The 22,560-nt window shown below is 38.2% G+C and overlaps 1 protein-coding gene across 1 annotated transcript; it reads left to right on the top strand.

Moving 5' to 3' along the window:
* The first annotated feature begins 7,393 nt into the window (after positions 1-7,393).
* On the top strand, positions 7,394-21,969 carry LOC148273267 (glycerophosphodiester phosphodiesterase 1-like). The gene is made up of 6 exons (XM_088238936.1): positions 7,394-7,652; positions 12,207-12,312; positions 15,435-15,586; positions 17,927-18,119; positions 19,446-19,543; positions 20,730-21,969. Exons 1-6 carry the CDS (start codon positions 7,507-7,509, stop codon positions 20,998-21,000), a joined length of 966 nt encoding a protein of 321 aa, XP_088095062.1. The 5' UTR covers positions 7,394-7,506; the 3' UTR covers positions 21,001-21,969.
* Positions 21,970-22,560: the final 591 nt, after the last annotated feature.

Raw genomic sequence — 22,560 nt, 5'->3', positions numbered from 1 at the left:
CCGGGGAGCTGTTTATATTAGAAATTGAAAAAATAATATTTTCAGGCGTTGCCTAGTATGTGGGTGAAATAATTCAATTTGATGAATCTCACCCGTATAAATAAAGGTTTCAGCTCTTTAACTTCACAAACATCAACAGATGAAAGAATTGAAGGAATATAGATGTTCAAATATAGGCAGAATGGTGAATGTTACACAGTGTGTAAAGTGGCCACTTAAACCAGCCATTGACAGGCCATAAGCCCTGTAGACGCCTGGACTTCTATATTACCTTCTCTTAAATGTTCTTCATCTCTGTTGTAATATGTCCAATATTTTTCTTAAATTAAATTTACTTTGTGAAGCGCCCTTGAGGTATTATATTACGAAAATGGCGCTATATAAGTTATTCAAAATTATTTTTATTATTATCTGGTCTCCATATTTGACGTTCCCATCAGGAATATTGAATCAGTTCGACGTCGATTTTGAAGAAAGATAGGCTGGAGTTGGGCTTATCCGGAGACCAATATATGTGTAATCTTCTCTTCCAGACCGTCGAAATAAATCCCATCTTCTAGTCCTGTTCAAAATTCTCAACTCGCTCTTCGATGTGCCTGAACTTCTAAGCTCGATAAAATTAAATATCCCAACTGGAAACATCAGACAAAACCGACTCTTTCATACCGATAACCATAGAACTAACTATGGTTTCCATTCCCCGTGCCCAGAATTCTCCGGTCTGCCAACAAACATCCCAGTCTTGATTGCTTTGATAACAAGTTGTCTTCTTTCAAACGATCACTGAATCAAATTAAATTACAAACACCTCTCCCCGCTTCCACTCCCGAGTCTACTATATACCGTTGTGTCTTTCAACTCCCCTTTGCAATAATTTTCTATGCATAAATATGTCCTTAACAATGCCAACTGGGCGTATGTTTAAATAATTAAATTAAATAGATTTAAGCACATCAGTTTAAGCTGCTCGCTTCAATTAATATTCCATGTTCCTGGACTGCCACTCGAAGCGTGGGGCCGGTAACCTCATGTTCGTTTGACCGATGGTCGATGCGCTGCATTTGCCGAGCCAAAGCATCGCAGTACGCGCCTTCGCGTGAGGACAGAGGGCATGAGGATACGGTTGAAAACACCCAAAATTTCGAGGCACCATTCAGAAATCGGAGAGCGTTGATAAATAAATTCTGACCGCCTCCTTTGGAAAAACCATATTTTTAAATATGTCCAAGTGGAATCAAAACTGAAAAAGATGGTTTAACCAATAGACAAAAAAAACAAATATTTACTCTGGTATCTGTGCTAACTGAACAGGTTTTATGGAGGCCATTGATCAATGACTAATGACATCATATTGTGAGTAACGCAAATATTTTTATTTATTTACACTCGAAATTAGTTTTTAAATAAAAGATAAATTTTTGAAATCAATTAAAACATCAAGGATGCAAGATTTCTAGTTTATTACGACATTTCGAGACTATCCAAATGTTTGTAGACAACAACAACAACAAACCATCACGCCGTTTCCCCGTAGGGGTAGGCAGAGAGGATAGAACGCCATAACACTCATCTTGGCATACAGACATCGCTTCCTCTACATTCATACATCTTCTCACGCATGCACGCACGCCGATTATTCCTACTTTTGACATGTCCATCTTCGAGTATTTGATGGACTCGATCGTGCCATGTCTTTCTCGGTCTTCCTCGTTTTCTGCATCCATCAACATTTGCATCGTAGATCCTTTTAGCCGTTCTTTCGCTGTCCATTCGCTCCACATGTCCGAACCAACGCAGCACCCCTTTCTCAATTCTGTCAATAATGCGAATTCTGTCAATGTTACGAATGGTAATAGTGTAGTAACAATTCACCAGTCTTGAAGATGCCTACTTAGGCGAAAGCGCTCGTTGGTCAAAATAATAAAAAGTAAAGCTAAATCAAAAAGTTTCATTGAAAATATTATTTATAATTTTATCAAAATCATTAACTATGGAGTTTAATCAAGAAATATCAACAAAAAACATCAAACAAATGTTTACAACAGAGATGAAGAACATTTAAGAGAAGGTAATATAGAAGTCTAGGCATCTACAGGGCTTATGACCTGTCAATGGCTGGTTTAAGTGGCCACTTTACACACTGTGTAACATTCACCGTTCCGCCCATATTTGAGGAATATAGATGTTCATCTTCGAGTATTTGATGGACTTGATCGTGCCGTGTCTTCCTCGTTTTTTGCATCCATCAACATTCGAATCGTAGATCCTTTCAGTGGTTCTTTCACTGTAATTATACCTCTACGCAAACAGCGCACTAAATTCGGCGAACGTGCATTTGCGGTCGCAGGCCCTACGGCATGGAATGCTCCCCCAGCAGAGGTGCGAGGCTGTGGGAGTGAAGTGATATTTCGGAAGAAACTTAAAACCCACTTGTTCTCTAAATCATTTGAATAAATTCTTAGCATGTGTTGGAAAAGTAATATGAAAAAGAACATTATTTTTCTTAAATTAAAAAGTTAAAATTAAATTTATATCTTTATATAATCACTTTGTAAAGCGCCCTTGAGGTATTATATTATGAAAATGGCGCTATATTGTTCCTTCCAAAGTTTTAAGAAATAACCCTCTTCTTCACATACCTCTTGTTTCATCTAATTATAGGCAAAATTCATATTTATGGCGAACTTTTAATAATTTTAATGTAATTAATAAATCATTTAACATAGATTTATTTGAAAATAATCTTAATAACGTGCGGCGTTTGCTTTCGAAATAACTCGTAGTATTTTTTTCTTTTCTTTTAAATTTACATTTAATTACTATTCATTTTATGTTCGAGAATCTTTTTTAACTTACTGTGATGCTACTTGTGAAAACCTGTAATTGGCTTATTTGTTATTTGTTTTGTTATATAAATATGTGATAATTATAGCTGTTGGTTATCCAAATAAATAAAATAAAAATAAAATAAAATAAGTTATCCATAATTATTATTATTATGTCCATTCGCTCCACATGTCCAAACCGACGCAGCCCCCTTTCGTGATTCTGTCGATGATGCCTTACACAGTTCACAGATATCGACATTTGTGCACCTATCGTACATCGTTTTACCACACATTCGCCTGAGGGATCGCATTTCGACAGCATTCAACCTACTTTCATCATCGTTTTTCCATTTACCATACTTCACCACTAGAACTCCATTGTGGACTGCTAGTTTTGCCTCCTGCGATAAACATTTGTTTGCCAAAGTAGATTTCAGCGCATCGTTCACCCTGTTCCCGGCACTCACCATCCTTTCCATCCTTGGTAAACATACTTCCTAGATGCACAAATTCTCCTACCTGATCCAGAATATCTCCGTTCACACTGATATTTCATTGTATCCGTGAATAACTGGTAATAATGGCTATTACGATTAGAATGGACAGCTGTCAAACTAATTTCATTAGTGATGGGAAATTACTGATCACTGATCAAATCCATTTTATCAGTTATTTGATGCAATCATGAAACTCTGTTTCCGAAAATTGATATAAAACGCAAAAACAAGCCTATTATAGTGTGTTTAAGACCATTATTCACCAAAAAATAAGACATTTATACTTTTTTCGTGAACATTATCAAACAAACTATTTTTTTTATACGATCAAATTACATTGATCAATTTGTCCCATCACAAACATTTTTGCAAAATGATATAACATGGTAAGAACGTTGTTAATAATTAGGAGTATTTATTTTAGTTTTAAAGCTGATTTTACATATTTATGTTGATTTAAATGTCAAGCGTTGTATTAAAAAAATTAATTAATATCCCAAATACGAATGATTTTTCGTGTCAATATAAATCTCTCGTTAGACGTTACTACAAAGTTTATTTATTTATTTAACTTTTTGTACATAATGTTATTTGCACATTGGCGGGCTTATTGCCAAATGGCAATTTCTTCCAACCAACCAATGAAATAAAAGTTACAGAGCATATTCAATAGAAAAAAAAAAGATTAAAAAGTTAAAAATATATAAAAATAGAAATAAACTTATTTGTTTATAAATTACCTTAAATCAAAACTATTACTCAATGGGAAAAAGAGGAAAGAGGAAAGGATGAGAGATTAAGGAAGAGAAAGGAGATGTTTCTTCAGACGTGATTTAAACAGAGATAATGTAGTAACATCTTTGATGGTGGATGGGAGATGATTCCACAGCCGAGCCGCATGGACACTATATGAGTTAGAGAAGAAAGAGGAATTGTGGATGGGTATTAAGAGAGCGCCTCGAGAATTAGTACGAAGATGTAAACCATGAACTGATAAGCGTCAACGCAGGTATATAGGAGTGTTAGGACTATGAAGTACATTGAACAGAAGTGAGAGGCAGTGATAGTCTCTCCGCTGTCTAATTTTGAGCCATTTCAGTTGCCTACGATAATCAGAAATGTGGTCATATTTCCTAAGACCAAAAATGTACCTTATGCATGTATTCTGAAGTCGTTCAAGTTGATCGAGTTGCTCACAGCTTAAATCAGTCATGGAAACATCAGCGTAATCTAGAATGGGCAGTAGTGATGCTTGTACAAGAGTGCATTTAGTACTAATGGGTAAGAATTTTTGCAACCTTCTAAGTGAGTGTAGACTGAAAAATATTTTGCGGCTTAATTCATTAGTATGAGCTCGCCAGCAGAGATGTTCGTCCATTTGTACTCCTAAAGTTATGTCGTCACTTTTTCTGACAACTGTCATTCTAATCATGTTACATTTTAAGGACTATAGTAAATAGTTTATCAAAAATTCGAATATCAAAAAACCGTTTGGTGAACGAGCTGATAGCAGGCAAGCCAACGTTCGGGCAAGGCAACGTCCATCAGGCTCGCTGGTTACCTACATCATTAGATAGATACTTAAATCTCAACAAAAACGAGGAGATTTTGAGGTAGTTGAGGTGGTATTCTTGGCAAGTACGTGAAATTAATTAATTATGGATAACTTATATAGCGCCATTTTCGTAATAAAATACCTCAAGGGCGCTTTATATGGTGATTCTATTGTTAAGTTAATTTAATTGAAGCTTTTAAATTTGTAATTTAATTAAAATAATTTATTTTGTTGTCACGTGCTACGGATTTATTCAAATGATTTAGAGAACAAGTGGGTTTTAAGTTTTTTCCGAAACATCACTTCACTCCCACAGCCTCGCAGCTCTGCTGGGAGAGCATTCCATGCCATAGGGCCTGCGACCGCAAATGCGCGTTCACCATATTTAGTGCGCTGTTTGCGCAGAGGTATAATAACTTTTCCTCTCGCCGTAGACGTAGCTGATCTAAGCGTGAGACGCCTGTCAGCTAGTTCATCTGGAATGCATAGTTCCCTTAGATATTCCGGAGCCGAGTTGTACAGTGACTTATACATAAGCCAACAGAGTGAAACCTATATATCAGAGAATAACTGGTTTTAATGGCAATATTTTAACCGTGTCGAAAGCAGACAGAACCGAGGGGCACGTATAACAAGAATGTGGTAGAAGATGATGCAGAAATGTATGCCAGGATAGACGTGAGTGGCGGTCCATTCTCTCTGCCTACCCCTACGGGGAAACGGCGTGATGGTAGTAGTAATATGCTGTGGACTAGTGTATCATATAATGGACGGAATGGACCGTCTCTTTGCTAACGCGATTGGCAAAGGTTGCTACGAAGTGGGATGGCTCGTAAGCGACAAAATAATTTTGACGTATGCGTAAAATGAATCGATAAATTACTAATTTTTCGGCAAGAAATCTCCCCAATGAGTCATTGAAAACGGATGCAGAGTGTGTAATAAACGTCCTTCGATAACGCGTATGAAATATGTCGACAGTTATGTACGCATTGCACATTCTCGGATAATATTTGTGGGCGAACTAATTAGCGGCTGACCGCAAACTCAACAGCAAACGTCACAAGTCCGAGCGCCGAAAATCTGGCCCGGAGACCAGCGGCGCTGGGACGCGGCTCCGTAAACGCGATTTCACGGCGGTCGTCGCACAATCGGGGCGGTCTTCAAAATAATAACAAGTTTGTCGACGACGGCCGCCGCGGAGCGAGCCTCTGGCGGCGGCTGGTGAAAGGGGTTCTGGCGGAAGCCTTACGTGGGCGTGTTTCCGCCGATCTCCGGAGGATCACCGCGAACTGGCACTGGTCCCGGGCACGGACTCCGCCTTAGCACGGCGCACTGTCTGCGGACGATATTCGCGGCCACGCACGGCGGTCAGGAAAGAACGCAGCGTCGAGCGAAAACTCCGGCCATTTTGGTCGGTAAAGAAGGGCGCGTGCGATTTTTACTTTTTAGTAAGAAATGTGTCGCACAGGTGCAAGGGAGGCGCTAATGAGAACCGTTTAACAGTGTTGCAATTATTTTTTTAAACAAGTACATATTGTATAAATTAACGGGGTTGGTTTTTATACTATCTATTTTCCATAAAAGGGAAATTCCAAATACGACGAATACCGACAAAAATATAAAAAATAGATTCAGATTAATTCATTGTAATTTCAAAATCAATATAAATATTTTGGAGAAATGTTTTCATACATAAATGTAAAAAATAAATAACAAACAAAATATGTTGCTAGAAAGGATGAATGCTGTTGAAATGCGATCTCTCGGGTGAATGTGTGGTAGAACTATGTCCGATAGATGCACAAATATTGACATCCGTACATTATCCATTCCCACAAAGTTAACTATATACCATTGAGTCTTAATACTTTTTTTACAATAATTTTCTATGGATAAATATCTTCTCAAAAATGCCCATTGGGCGTATATATAAATAAATCAATTATGTTAGGCTGGGATAAGCACTATAAAATTTCTGTATAAAATATTAAACTACAAAGTAGATACTAACCTTCTAAATAAAATACAAATAAATGCAGGATTGAGAACACTCAGACATCGGGAAATATTTAAACTGCCTTCGTTTTCAAATAATGCTACATCCCACACACTTATGGCCCGCATGTGTCGGGAATATAATATATACTGCCGAAACAATAAAATTGACATTTTTCATGATACTCTCTCAGCTTTTGCGAATAATCTCTTAGGAATGAATCTTATTCAATAAGTACACACGTACAACTAATTTTTTATTGCATTGTATCCTGTATAAACAAAAAATTAAAAAATATGTATTACCACTTAACGTAAGAATCTATTTTGTGTAATTCTATAATTGAAGATATTTATGGATGTTAAATTATTTTGATGAATGCTTTAAATTGTATGTTTTCTAGTATGTATCTTTGTTGAATAACCTAATAAAATAAAATAACATAAAAAGAAGTGTCGAGCGTATAGAAAAGAATCTACTCGTATCAATAATTGTGGTTTGTCTGTGGAATATCGATTATTTTTATCCGTGAATCATAGTAGTTTCAAATGTCGTAAAACGAAACGTCAAACATCCAAACATAACCTAGAAGTAAGCGCGTATTTGAAACTTTTCTTTCATTTAGAAATGTTTTCAGAAGCCTTTTCTTTACTTTATTGGTGTTTGTGTTTCGCGTTCGACGCTTGTGTAATGTCCGTCCGCGTGCTGCGCGCACTGCCGCCATTGCTAGTGGATATTAGCGCTGTCTTAGCCGGCGCGCTGTACTTTTCGAGGTAAATATCAAATATTTTCTAATCAAAATTATGACTAACTTTAACTCAATCCATGTCCGCTCCCTGGGAGTAGCAGACGCCACATTCAACAGTATGAAGACAGTCTGGAAATCGAATCAATATATGTATTGAATAATAATAATGGATAACTTATACAGCGCCATTTTCGTAATATAATACCTCAAGGGCGCTTTACAAAGCTATTATATAAATTTAATTTTTACTTTTTAATTTAAGAAAAATAATGTACTTTGTCACCACACGCTAAGAATTTATTCAAATGATTTAGAGAACAAGTGGGTTTTAAGTTTCTTCCGAAACATCACTTCACTCTCACAGCCTCGGACCTCTGCTGGGGGAGCATTCCATGCCGTAGGACCTGCGACCGCAAATGCGCGTTCGCCAAATTTAGTGCGCCGTTTGCGTAGAGGTATAATAACTTTTCCTTTCGACGTAGACGTAGCTGATCTAAGCGTGAGACGTCTGTCAGCTAGTTCATCTGGAATGCAGAGTTCCCTTAGATATTCCGGAGCAGAGTTGCGCAGTGACTTATACATAAGCCGACAGAGTTTGTATTCCACCCTCTGTGGAAAACGTCGCCAGTGCAATTCCCGAAGTAGTGGAGTGATATGTCTGAACTTAGAGATTCCGAAAATAAGTCTCGCTGCGGCATTCAATCAGACTGTAGGCGAGTCATTTTATGAATGTCAGTTAATATGATTTTAGTAGAACTTATAAGGAATTTAAGTAAAGAATCTGATTGAGATACACAAAAAACGAATGCTGTTTGTATTTGAATAAAACATTTATGCTCCTAAGTTCATTTTTACAGATTAGATTGAAGATTTTAAGATCTAAAAACATGCGCAGCGCAAAGCTCATTATTATGCGAAAAACCGCACGTAAATCGGTATGGTCGTTTAGGAGTTAAGTGACATGAACATAATAATGATTATATACAAAGATAAGTTTGAAGTGGGAGTGCAGTTAGGAATAGCAGACGCCACATTAAACAGTATGGAGGCTGTCTGGAGATCGGATATTTACTCGGTGAAAACCAAATGCCGCCTATATAACGCCTTACGGCCGAAAACAGCAAAATTACGAGTTTTGAGAATAATCTCAGAACAATCTCGGGTTTGCGGTGGTTTGACTCTGTGCGGTGGTTTGACTCTGTGCGGTGGTTTGACTCTGTGCGGTGGTTTGACTCTGTGCGGTGGTTTGACTCTGTGCGGTGGTTTGACTTTGTGCGGTGGTCTGACTTTGTGCGTAATGAAGGAATAAGAGCTTTATTGCTTAACTGTTCATCCTCTTCTAGAATATGGCTCCATGGTCTGGTCTCCATTCTGTGTGAGCCCTGTACATCACATTGAATCACTCCATCATCGCTTGCTTCGAAAAGCAGCCTGGATGCTCGGGCTGAAGCATTGGCAAACATGAGGGACATCCAGACAAGATCTGAAATATTTATTTAGTGCTTGTTTAAATCGCTGTAAACTTAAACCAAAAAAGCCCAGATGATCTTGTCTAGAGTTAACAATACGACAAGAGAATAAGGCCATAGCTTGTTCTACGCTGATCGATGAACATTACTTCATTGTTGCTCAACCTACGAGTTGGAATATGGAATTTTATCTGTCCCAGTAATGATGGCACGTCGATTATACCATTTAGTATGCCGACAATATTAGTTCTACGTTTTTGCAGACTAGAAATCTCTATTTCAGTATATGAATAGTTACCCCTCCCTAGTCCGAGCGTCTACGGTACATTTCGAAGCGAGCGATGTTGGACTGATTGGATGCGATTTATGCGATTCACGTGGAATGGAGACCAGCCCACTATTCTAGGAGGCATATTCTAGAAGAGGGCGAACAGTCGAGCAATTAAGAGTTTTGATAGTGCGGACGTTAGTCAAATCAGAGGATATTCAAACATTCAATTTATTAACAAATTACAACAGGGATGGAGAATACCTTAAATAAGGGAATATGGAAGTCTAGGCTTTTACAGGGCTTATGACCTGTCATTGGCTGGTTTAAGTGGCCGCTTTACACACTGTAACATTCACCATTTTGCCTATGTTTGAAAATCCATATTTCTTCAATTCTTCCGTTTGTTGATTTTAGTAATGTTTATTATGGATAACTTATATAGCGCCATTTTCGTAATAAAATACCTCAAGGGCGCTTTACATGGTGATTCTATTGTTAAATTAATTTAATTGAAGCTTTTAAATTTGTAATTTAAAGAGCAGAGAAGTTAAAGGGCTGACACCTTTATTGTTGCGAAGAGATTCATCTGACTGAATTATTTCCCATACTAGGCAACGCCTGAAAACAATTTTTCAATTTTTAAACTTCTTCTTGGACCAGTTGGTTTCATTACAATATTTGAGTTTGTCCAAATGTTCGCAGACAAAAGACTGGATTTCACCCCCTCGGGAGTCATTAAGATTAACAAATTACAACAGGGATGGAGAATACCTTAAATAAGGGAATATGGAAGTCTAGGCGTTTACAGGGCTTATGACCTGTCATTGGCTGGTTTAAGTGGCCACTATTCACCATTTTGCCTATGTTAGGCCACTTGAACCAGCCATTGACAGGTCATAAGCCCTGTAAACGCCTAGACTTCCGTATTCCCTTATTTAAGGTATTCTCCGTCCCTGTTGTAATTTGTTAATCTTATTGACTCCCGAGGGGGTGAAATCCAGTCTTTTGTCTACGAACATCCAAATCCAACGAATACTTAAAGATGGACATGTCAAAAGTCGGAATAATCGGCGCGCGTGCGTGAGACGATGTATGAATGTAGAGGAAGCGAGATCTGTATGCAAAGATAGTGTTGTGGCGTTCGTTCTATCCTCTCTGCCTACCCTTACGGAGAAACGGCGTGATGGTTTGTTTTTTGTTAACATTTGGACAAACTCAAATATTGTTTTAACTTATTGGTTGGTTGGGAGAAATTGCCAGTTAGAACGAAGCCCGCCCGTGTAAAATTTACATTAAATACAAAAAGTTAAATAAATATTTATTTATTTATTTTTATTTATTTGGATAACCAACAGCTATAATTATCTCATATTTATATAACAAAACAAATAAGCCAATTACAGGTTTTCACAAGTAGCATCACAGTAAGTTAAAAAAGATTCTCGGACATAAAATGAATAGTAATTATTGATATAAATAATAATATACCTACTCCCCCTTGGGATAAAACCCAGAATTGTGTGTGTATAAATATGTAAATATATATACACATACCAAAAATAATATTGTGTAAACAAGATCTGGTCAAAAATTAAGTAAAAATAAATTGCAGAGTCATCTGCAGGCGATTACTAGTAATTAATTTAACTCGGATAGAGTCTTAGCTACATAAATAAAGTAATTTGCTTTAATACTTAACCTCAATATCAAATACATAGATGGCGCTCCAAACGCGCTAGCGAAAGCTTTCCTTGTTTCATGACATATATACAAAAACCAAAAATGTCACCGATATGCATATTCGCTAATAAGCGGAATGGGGAATGTTGTAGAATTCTACATAAAAGTGGCCACTTGAACCCAACCTATGACAGGTCATAAGCCCTGTAAACGCTCGAATATCCATAATCTTGAAACAAAAAAATTCTACCCATCTCTGTAGTGATATAAATAAGAATAGTAATTAAATGTAAATTTAAAAGAAAAGAAAAAAATACTACGAGTTATTTCGAAAGCAAACGCCGCACGTTATTAAGATTATTTTCAAATAAATCTATGTTAAATGATTTATTAATTACATTAAAATTATTAAAAGTTCGCCATAAATATGAATTTTGCCTATAATTCGATGAAACAAGAGGTATGTGAAGAAGAGGGTTTTTTCTTAAAACTTTGGAAGGAACATTGATAGAAAGTTTGCAAAGTAGTTCAGGACAGTCAATTGAACCAGAGGCAATTTTAAGTAAATAAATTATATCCGCTATTTCACGACGTTTTTGCAGAGGCAGTAGGTGATGTTTTTTACATATATGAATATACTGGTCGGATTTAAACTCAAGTTTCAACCGGAAACACATGAACTTTACGAATTTTTTAAAAATATTTTCAATGCGTGATATCTGCACATTGTACAAAGGATGCCATATTTGTGATGCATATTCTAAGTTGCTTCGCACTAATGTACAGTAAAGGATTTTAAGTGTCTTTGCCATAGTGAACGACGTAGAGCTACGCGTAACAAAGCCAAGCGCACGCGATGACTTTTTTATGATGCCGTCAACATGGGCGTCAAAAAGTAATCTACTATCATGGAAGACACCTAGATCCCTTACACATAATGAACGTTGGAGGTTTTGACCCTTAAGCACATAGTACGTAAAAATTTTACTTTGCGACTAAATGTAATAACTGAACACTTAGAAGGATTAAGGTCCAAGCAGTTGGAGTTGCAGTAATCCTCTAGACGGTCGAGATCTGACTGCAGATCAAAGACGTCAGCTGGGGTCTCGATTGTTGCAAAAATTTTCATGATAGGTAATATTATGAAATTGTGCCGCAGATTGAATCCGCCCAAAGACAGTGTGAAGCTAAGCCCCGGGACGTGTGTCGCCCACAGAGGAGCCTACCTGGACGCCCCGGAGAACTCCATGGAAGCTTTCAAATACGTAAGTCATTTTTTCAATGTTTTGATCATGCCCAAATGTCTGCAGACAGGCGGGGCTTCCTCCCTAGGGAGTTATTTAGAACTGAATTTGTCTGTCGCAAGAGGCAAAATCAGCAGTTCACAATGGAGTCCCGGTCCCGACGCTGATGTGTGGGAGCGAAGGATGAACAGGGACGAAAGTAGGCTGAGTGCTGTCAAAACGCCATCTCTCAGGCGCACGTGCGGTAAAACTACGCACGATAGATGCGCATTTTATTAGAAGATCGTAGAAAAATAAATGACCTCCTTTTTTTATTTTAAATTTTAAATTCGGAGCTCGATTGTTGTGAACTCCTGAATCTCATTAACTTCAAAATACCTAATCGAGTCACTAGAAGTACGGAGTTGTTTGCAACTACGAGTATATACGTGGGTACTAACTATGCACGACACTCTCCGATTCCGCGTTTACATTCCTTAGCCAACAAATTTACTTGTGAAATAGACATTTTTAATACGACAATTATCCATTTTAAAACGTTCTTAAATGCACTGTTTGAAACAAATTATTAATGTCGTAATAAAACTTTCTTTTTCATACAATTCTTTCTCTGTTTTTGATGTGTATTATTATTATCTTATCTCTTTCTGATATTAATTTATCAAATATTTTTGTGTACCGTATATTATATTATTTTCACATATATACTTACTGTTAACTAATTTTCATTATTTGTTTTTAACAATAATTTGTTGATACCATTTTTTTTTTATACTTATAAGTATATGAAAATGTATTTATTTTTTGTTTGAATTCTTTACAAGTTATTTACAATTTGCTTTTTAATTCAATTACTTTTATTATATCCATATAAAATTATTTTTTTCTTTTTTACAATGTAAAGTTTCACTTTTTATTTTGCATGGCAGTATGCTTCTTATTGTTTCTAAATGTATACAAAAAAGCATTGTTAATCTTTTAAATTTTTACGCACTATGTTTGTACTTAACTGTATATTTTTTGTAAATGCCCCTTGGGCGTATTGTAAAAATAAATAAAAATAAATAAAATGTCGAGATCTGTGCATTACGCAAGGCGGAGATAAGCGCTATCAACAAAATCAAGAAAGGAGCTTTGCGTCGGTTTGGACTTACGCACTATGTTTGTATTTAACTGTATATTTTTTGTAAATGCCCCTTGGGCGTATTGTAAAATTAAATAAATAAATAAAATGTCGAGATCTGTGCATTACGCAAGGCGGTGATAAGCGCTATCAACAAAATCAAGAAAGGAGCTTTGCGTCGGTTTGGACACGTAGAGATGAATCTCACCCACATAATAAAGGTTTCAGCTCCTTTACTTACTTACACAAAAGACAACAAATGGAAGGGTTGAGGAAATGTGGATGTTACACAGTGTGTAGAGTGGCCACTTGAACCGGCCAATGACAGGTCATAAGCCTTGTAAATGCCTCGACATCCGAATTCCCTTCTCAATAATGTTTGCCCTCCGTTTATTTATTGTTGATTTACTGCGTACCCATGCTATAATTTTTTATTTAATTATTCTTTATTATTCCTAAATTTCCTAATTTTCCGCTGATTTCATTTCATATATGTATATCTTCTATTCTGTGTACAGGTGTTTTGTTTCGTTATATATTTTTTTTCAATGTTATTTTATACTTTGTCAAAGGCGTAAGCCATCGAAATAAATAAATAAATAAATAACATTAACAAATTACAACAGGGATGGAGAAAAGGGAATATGGAAGTCTAGGCATTTACAGGGCTTATGACCTGTCATAAGCTGGTTTTTTTTTTTTTTAAAGCAAAAGAAATATTTGCGTTCTTATGATTTACCCAAATATTTAATTTTGAGGGCCGTTTTCAACGAGTTGTAAATAACTCACTGTTAGAAAATGGAATCGAGTTGGGGTAGAGTGGGATTCGAACCACGGACCTTCGGTCCGTGAGTCCGAGACACTGGCCACAGGACCACAACCCGATTCTAAGTGGCCACTTTTCACACTGTGTAACATTCACCATTTTGCCTATGTTTGAACATCCATATTTCTTCCATTTGTCGATTTCAGTGTAGTTAAAGAGCCGAAACCTTTATTGTTGTGAAGAGATCCATCTGACTGAATAATTTCACCTGCCAGGCAACGCCTGAAAACAATTTTCCAAATTTTAAACTTCTTCTTGGACCAGTTGGTTTTGGAAAAATGGAAGAAATGAAGAAATATAGATGTTCAAATATAGGCAAAATGGTGAATGTTACACGGTGTGTGTAAAGTGGCCACTTAAACCAGCCAATGACAGGTCATATGCCCTGTAAATGCCTAGACGTCCATATTCCCTTTTCAATAATGTTTTCCCTCTCTGTTGAAATAAATTAAAATTATTATGTTTAAATTTATTTCAACAGAGAGGGAAAACGTTTTAAGAAGGGGATATGGAAGTCTGGGCATTTACAGGGCTTATGACCTGTCATTGGCTGGTTTAAGTGGCCACTTTACACACTGTGTAACATTCACCATTCTGCCTACGTTTGAACATCCACATTTCCTCAACTCTTCCATCTGTTGACTTTTGTGAAGTAAAGGAGCTGAAACCTTTATGATGTTGGTGAGATTCATCCGGCTGAACCAAATCACTTACTAGGCAACGCCTGGAAACAATTTTCCAATTTTTATACTTCTTCTTTTACCAGGTAGTAATTCAACAATGTTTGAGTATGTCCAAATGCTTGCAGACTGGCTGGATTTTCTCCCTAGGGAGTTGTTCATATTTAAATTTATTTCCACAGAGAGGGAAAACGTTTTGAAAAGGGAATATGGAAGTCTAGGCATTTACAGGTTGAGGAAATGTGGATGTTCAAACATGGGCAGAATGGTGAATGTTACACAGTGTGTAAAGTGGCCACTTAAACCAGCCAATGACAGGTCATAAGCCCTGTAAATGCCTAGACTTCCATATCCCTTCTCAAAACGTTTTCCCTCTCTGTTGAAATAAATTTAAATATGAACAACTCCCTAGGGAGAAAATCCAGCCAGTCTGCAAGCATTTGGACATACTCAAACATTGTTAAATTATTATGCATCACTTTTGAGTTTGGTTAAAAGTGAGTTAAAATTACAGTGCGTGGACAAGGGTTGTCGCTTCGTGGAGTTCGACGTCCGCTCGAGCCGCGACGGGGAGTGCGTGGTGTGGCACGACTCCGCCGTGGCCGGCGTGGACATCGCCTCCCACGACTGGGCGGACCTCGCCGGCCTGGACACCGGGAGAGGCGGGTGAGTGAGATCAACCTGTGAGAGGGATGCAGAATGTGCCATTCATTTGTTCATCATTAATCAACGGACCGTTGCACGAAGTTAGCCATGTGTCCGCCAGAAGCTACCCACAATCTACAGGTTTATTTATTTATACGCCCAATGGGCATTTTTGATGACATATTTATGCATAGAAAATTATTACAAAGGAAAGTAGATAAAAACTTGACGACTTCAGAATACGTGCACAAGGTACATTTTTGGTCTTAGGAAATATGACCACATTTCTGATTATCGTAGGCAACTGAAATGGCTCAAAATCAGACAGCGGAGAGACTATCACTCCCTCTCACTTCTGTTCAATGTACTTCATAGTCCTGACGCTCCTATATACCTGCGTCGACGCTTATCAGTTCATGGTTTACCTCTTCGTTCTCATTCTCAAGGCACTCTCTTAATACCCATACACAATTCCTCTTTCTTCTCTAACTCATATAGTGTCCATGCGGCTCCGCTGTGTAATCATCTCCCATCCACCATCAGAGGTGTTACTACAGTATCTCTGTTTAAATCACGTCTGTGATTTGAACGAGAATGTACCGTACAAAATATGTACCAAATAAAGTTGCATTCTCCTGAAATCATAGGCATAGGAAATTGTATGAAAAGCTACTTTATTATATACCTTGGTTATAATATACAAGGTTTATATACCCCAAGGCTCCCACCTGGGACCAGTACTGTTTTCTTTATTTGTTGATGACATTGTGTCGATATTTGAGAAAGTAGACATTCTTCTCTTTGCCGACGATCTTAAAATTTCAAAAACTGTTACCTCTGATACCGATTGTGGAGTTCTTCAGTCTAATTTGGTAAGGCTGTACAACTGGGGCCAGAAAAGTGAACTTTATTTAAATGTCGACAAGTGTTGTGTAATATCATTTACAAGAAGTAAAAAACCCATAATATTCGATTACAACATTAATAATATCAATCTGGGAAGAGTTACACAAATAAAGGATTTGGGGATAGTTTTTGACGAAAAATTGACATTTATTCCTCACATTGATACCATCACTAATAAGGCAATGAAATGTCTCGGATATTTGCAGCGAACCGTAAAGGATTTTAATTCCATCACTACCCTCAAAGTGCTATTTACTGCCTTGGTTAGAAGTAATTTAGAATTCAATTCAACAATTTGGTCACCTTATTACAATGTTCATATTTTAAAGTTAGAAAGAGTACAACGTAAATTCCTTAGATTCATCAATTACAAACTTAATATACCCGCTGATAATATTGATTATGATAATTTATTATGTACACTAAATATGTCAACTCTATGTAAAAGAAGAATTATAAATGACTTATTAAATTTATATAAAATAGCGAATGGCGTATTGGACGTCCCGGAATTAACTAGTGTTATCAGCTTGAAAGTACCTCTTCGAAATACTCGGCAGCTAACGTTATTTTTTTAATCTCCTGGCAGTCACAATTATTATTACAATTCACCAATACCTAGACTACACCGGCCAGCGGCCAGCGGCTAGGTAACGAGTATGGTGAAGTTGATATATTTTGTCTGTCTTTATATAAATATAGGTTAAGTATTCAAAAGGTTATAAATTAATTTGTGTAAAATTTCTTAATATTTTTCTTTTTTTACTATTTCTTTTTCTCATGTATCTCTTTAATAATGTATAAACTTATATGAATGTATATGTATGCGTGTATGTTTTCATATGTAAATTTTTTAAATATTTTTCTATGTACCATATACCTATGTTGGTACATTTCCTGATTTTTACTTATTATTGTATCTTTTAGCTTTTCTTACATACTCATGTTTCACTGCTGCACTTAAATGTAATTTCTAAAATATGTAAAAGCCCATTGGGCGTGTAAATCAATAAATAAATAAATATAGGTGCGAAGGTTTTCACGGTCACTGTTATCAATATAATGTATCTTTTTTGGGTGATACCGTGTATGTTGGATTTGATCCGACGTTTCGGCTACCATTGCAGGAGCCATCTTCAGGGAAAACTGTGTGTTTTATAGAGAAATGTATGTGTTTATGTACTAGTAATTTGTACCGTGTCACAGTCAGCAGTAGGCACATTTCTAGTTTTGTAGGAAAGAATAATTATGTTCATGTACTAGTAATTTGTACCGTGTCGCAGCCGGCACATTTCTATTCGTTTTTGTCATATGTAGTGCTGGGAACCACACCTACGGTGAAACGGCGTGGTGGTTTGTTTGATTATTACGGCTCAATAACACCAGTATCTAATTTTTTCATCGTGAACTGCTTCCTGCATAACTGCGTTCAATCGCAAGTCGACGCGCTTTCAGCAACGTCCCCGTGCGGCTGTGCCGCCTCGCGGACGTCGGCGAGCTGGCCGCGCGGGCGGGCCTCGGCCTGATCGTCGACATGAAGGACTGCAGCGCCAGCACGTGCGCCGCCGTGGTGCGGCTCTTCGGAGACCACCCCCGGCTGCTGGAGAACTCGATGGTCACGTCCTTCAACCCGCTGGCCGTTTACAAGGTGGGTACGGTGCATTCGAATGTTTGACCATTTAAACTTTATTTATTTTATTATTTGTGTTCAAAGCATTTACTTTATGTCTACCGGTTTCGAGACGTACCCGTCTCTCGGTAGCTTTAATATTCGCATTATCTCTTGTGTGGCTGTGATGTCACACTAGTCGACATAGGACGCAAGACTGGATATATCTCTCTTATTTTTTTAAATGATGAACTCGTATTTTTTGTTATCTTCAAATAGACATTTTCACTCCGGATTTGGAAAATAAAATTTGTATAACTATGCTGGCTGTTAATACAAAAAATATTTATCCTCGCCACGCGAAGAATGAATGCCCGCTAATTCAACAACACATCTGTATAAGAGAGAGTACAAAGATAGAGCTCTTAACACGAAAGACAGAGACGCTGTTCTGTGGCTGGTGTTGTGTACAACAGATTCAGTATCCGTGAGTAACTGGTGATAGTGGCAAAATTCTTAAAATAATTCAAACTTTAGGAGACTCTTTTCTTCTTCAATCAGACATTAACTCTTTTAACCGATGGTGTAAAGTCAATAAATTAGAACTAAATATTTAAATGCAAAATAATGTCATTTCGTAGAACAAAACAACTGATTTCCTTCGAGTGCCTAATAGAAAACTCCAAAATTGATGTAGTTAAGTCCATCGGAGATTTATGAGTTGTTCTGGACTACAAACTGACATACAACGAGCATAAATAATCACTGAAATTACTCGGCTTCATTAACAGAATCTGCTCTGATTTTACTAATGTCCACACTATCACAACTCTTTATTGCTCGACTGTTCGCCCTCTTCTAGAATATGCCTCCTAGAATAGTGGGCTGGTCTCCATTCCGCGTGAATCGCATAAATCACATTGCACCAGTCCAACATCGCTCGCTTGGAAAAGTAGCGTGGACGCTCGGACTAGAGAGGGGTAACTATTCTTATGCTGATATCGAGATTTCTAGTCGGCAGAAACGTAGAACTAATATTGTCGGCATACTAAATGGTATAATCGATGTTCCATCATTACTGGGACAAGTAAAATTCAATATTCTGACTCGTAGATTGAGAAACAATGAAGTACTGTTCATCGATCAGCATAGAACAAGCTATGGCCTTAATTCCCTTGTCGTATTGTTAACTCGAGACAAGATCATCTGGACTTGTTTGGTTTAAGTTTACGAGGATTTAAACGAGCACTAAATAAATAGTCCAGATCTCGTCTCGATGTCCCTTATGTTTGTCAATGCTTCTTTCTTATTTGTTAATGTTTTAACTGTTCTTATATTGTAATATTAATACCCTATGAATTGTAGGTACGGAGGATAGAACCCCGAATAACCGGCGCCCTGAGCTATCAGCCGTACTCGATGAGCTTAACACACTATTCTGCTTTGGGAGACATTCGATACAGGTAATGTACCATTCTGTATTTTTCTTATTATTTATTGTAGGCGGGACCCTTGGCTGATGCGCCTACATCTCGTGTACCGCTATTTATCCAAGTTCTTCTTCCTTCAACAAAGCATCCAAACTGGCTGGCCGAAACGGAATGGACAACTGGACTTGGCAATTTACTCCAGTCTGAAACTACCCTGCTGGAAAAGCAGTTTACCTTGGGATTGGGGACGATGGAGCTTCCAGTTATGACCCCGTAAATTTGGGTTGGGATTTAATTGTTACATCTCGTGCAGGGGGCGGTCATAGTAATTATTGAGTATCTTATAATTTTCTATCAAGTCCCCTCTGGTTACGCTACTTTATGTGTGCATAGAACATTTACTAGGTTGAGGCGTTCAAATTTATTTGCTACCTACTGGACCCTGGTTAAGATGTTGCAATTCCTACCTTTGCCTTTGATATTCTGAGATGCTTCAATCTCTTGCAGGGGGCAGTCATAGTGATTATTGAGTATCTTATAAGTTTCTATCAAGTCCCCTCTGGTACGCTACCATATGTGTATGTTTACTAGGTTAAAGCGTTCAAATTTATTTGCTACCTACTGGACCCTGCCTAAGATGTTGCAATTCCTACCTTTGCCTTTGATATTCTGAGATATGTCAATCTCATGCAGGGGGCAGTCATCGTAATCATTGAGTATCTTATAAGTTTCTATCGAGTCCCCTCTGGTACGCTACCATATGTGTATGTTTACTAGGTTGAGGCGTTCAAATTTATTTGCTACCTACTGAACCCTGGTTAAGATGTTGCAATTCCTACCTTTGCTTTTGATATTCTGAGATGCTTCAATCTCATGCAGGGGGCAGTCATAGTGATTATTGAGTATCTTATAAGTTTCTATCGAGTCCCCTCTGGTACGCTACCATATGTGTATGTTTTCTAGGTTAAAGCGTTCAAATTTATTTGCTACCTACTGGACCCTGCCTAAGATGTTGCAATTCCTACCTTTTCCTTTGATATTCTGAGATGTGTCAATCATCTCATGCAGGGGGCGGTCCTAGTAATTATTGAGTATCTTATAAATTTCTATCAAGTCCCCTCTCTTCCAATGATGTAAGTCCTAGTGCCTTTAATCTTCCGCGGTAAGGCATTAGGTTAGGTTAGACGTAATTTATTGATTTAGCATGCTGATTTTCCAGATACCCCTCCAGCCCGGTGCAGCACTGGGCGAGCGTGGCGCTGGACGCGCTGTGGGCGCTGGCCTGGGCGTGCGCGCTGCCCCCGCGCTGGCCGGGCTGCTCCGCGCTGCTGCTGCACCGCGACGCGCTGTCGCCGCAGGCGCTGGCCGCGTGGCGCGCGCGCGGCTACCTCGTGGCGCTCTACCCGGCCAACCTGCCGCGCGACAAGCAGCACGCGGCGCGCGCGCTCGGCGTGCCCTACCTCGCCGACACGCTCGTCGGGGAGCAGTAGCGGGAGAGCCCCCCAGCACAGCCGTCGGCGTCCTCCGTACTGAGTCGCGAAACTACGGCTTAGACTGAATCGATACGAAATACGCACTTGGGTAAAGTGTAGGTGTGATATTGTTACCCATATAGAAGGGTCATTCGTTATTCTGATTAATTATTATTCTGGGAGTGCGGCTAGGAATAGCAGATACAAAATTCTACAGAAGGAAGGCTGTTTCTACATCAGATGTTTACTTATCTATATATCGCCTGCAAAACACCTATTCTCCTCTACGGATGAGAATTGTGGCACCTCACCAAGCCCTAAAACAGCAAAATACCAAGTTTTACGAATAGGTGTCTCGGAAGAATCTCGGGAGTGCGGCGGTTCGACTTTGTGAGAAATGAGGCAATAAAAGAACGGACGCAGCAAACTCCTCCTACAGCCGTCGTCAAGCAGAGCCAAAAACGGCCACGTACTGCGGATGCCTCCCGAGAGCCTTAGCCACGCTCGCCTACTTTACAAGGCATCGGGTTCTCGACGTCCCGGACGTCCACTGCTGCCAGTTTATATCAGGATTTCGGGACGAGATGCGTGGAGGCTCTTTGTGGATACGGACAGAGCAAACCTGGAATGATGATGATTTTCAGCCTTGACAATATCACACCTGCGTCTCTCGTGGAGAGATTTTCCCGAGAAAATTCTGCGTAAAAAAACTCGGGTACCAATTAAACCATGTACAAAGATCGCCCATACCAAAAATCATATTCTAGTCCATATGAGTATTTTTACTTTAGCTCTCGTTTATTTGTTTGCATTAAAACTTATTAGATTATATATTCGACGTTCGGGCAATAGTTACCAAGAGAAAAAAATAGATTTTTGACACACCACGAGCCCAGGGCGAGCCCACGCTAGACGTCGGCCATATTTGTCTAGAGGTGTCGACAGCTTTTCTAAAAAATAATAAAAATTATGGTTTATTAACAAAAATTCCAATTTCTTTATCTACTACAGACACACTGATAATAATTATATTTAACAATGTTTGATTATGTCCAAATGCTTGCAGACTGGCTGGATTTCCGCCCTAGGGAGTTGTTCATATTTCAACAGAAGAATCAACATTCAAAGGAAGAGTTGAGGAAACGTGGATGTTCAAACATGGGCAGAATGGTGCATGTTACACAGTGTGTAAAGTGGCCACTCAAACCAGCCAATGACAGGTCATAAGCCCTGTAAATGCCTAGTCTTCCATATTCCCTTCTCAATAATGTTTTCCCTCTCTGTTGAAATAAATTTAAATAGGTTTATTTTACAATATTTGAGTTTTTCCAAATGTTCGTAGACAAAAGACTGGATTTCACCCCCTCGGGAGTCATTAAGATTAACAAATTACAACAGGGATGAAGAATACCTTAAATAAGGGAATATGGAAGTCTAGGCATTTACAGGGCTTATGACCTGTCAATGGCTGGTTTAAGTGGCCACTTTACACACTGTGTAACATTCACCATTCTGCCTATATTCGAACATCTATATTCCTTCAATTCTTTCATCTGTTGATGTTTGCGAAATTAAAGA

The sequence above is a fragment of the Micrasema longulum genome, unplaced genomic scaffold (genome assembly GCF_059751315.1).
Source record: "Micrasema longulum isolate JH-2025_06_02 unplaced genomic scaffold, ASM5975131v1 h1tg002012l, whole genome shotgun sequence".
In the NCBI taxonomy this organism is placed as follows: domain Eukaryota; kingdom Metazoa; phylum Arthropoda; class Insecta; order Trichoptera; family Brachycentridae; genus Micrasema; species Micrasema longulum.
This window is presented reverse-complemented; position numbering and strand designations above follow the sequence as displayed.

Excerpts from the sequence above, each read along its gene's own strand:
- LOC148273267 (XM_088238936.1), top strand. The coding sequence starts at position 7,507 with ATGTTTTCAGAAGCCTTTTCTTTACTTTATTGGTGTTTGTGTTTCGCG. Across the intron at positions 12,313-15,434 it reads CCATGGAAGCTTTCAAATAC|TGCGTGGACAAGGGTTGTCG; the intron begins GTAAGTCATTTT and ends TTAAAATTACAG. Across the intron at positions 19,544-20,729 it reads TTGGGAGACATTCGATACAG|ATACCCCTCCAGCCCGGTGC; the intron begins GTAATGTACCAT and ends CTGATTTTCCAG.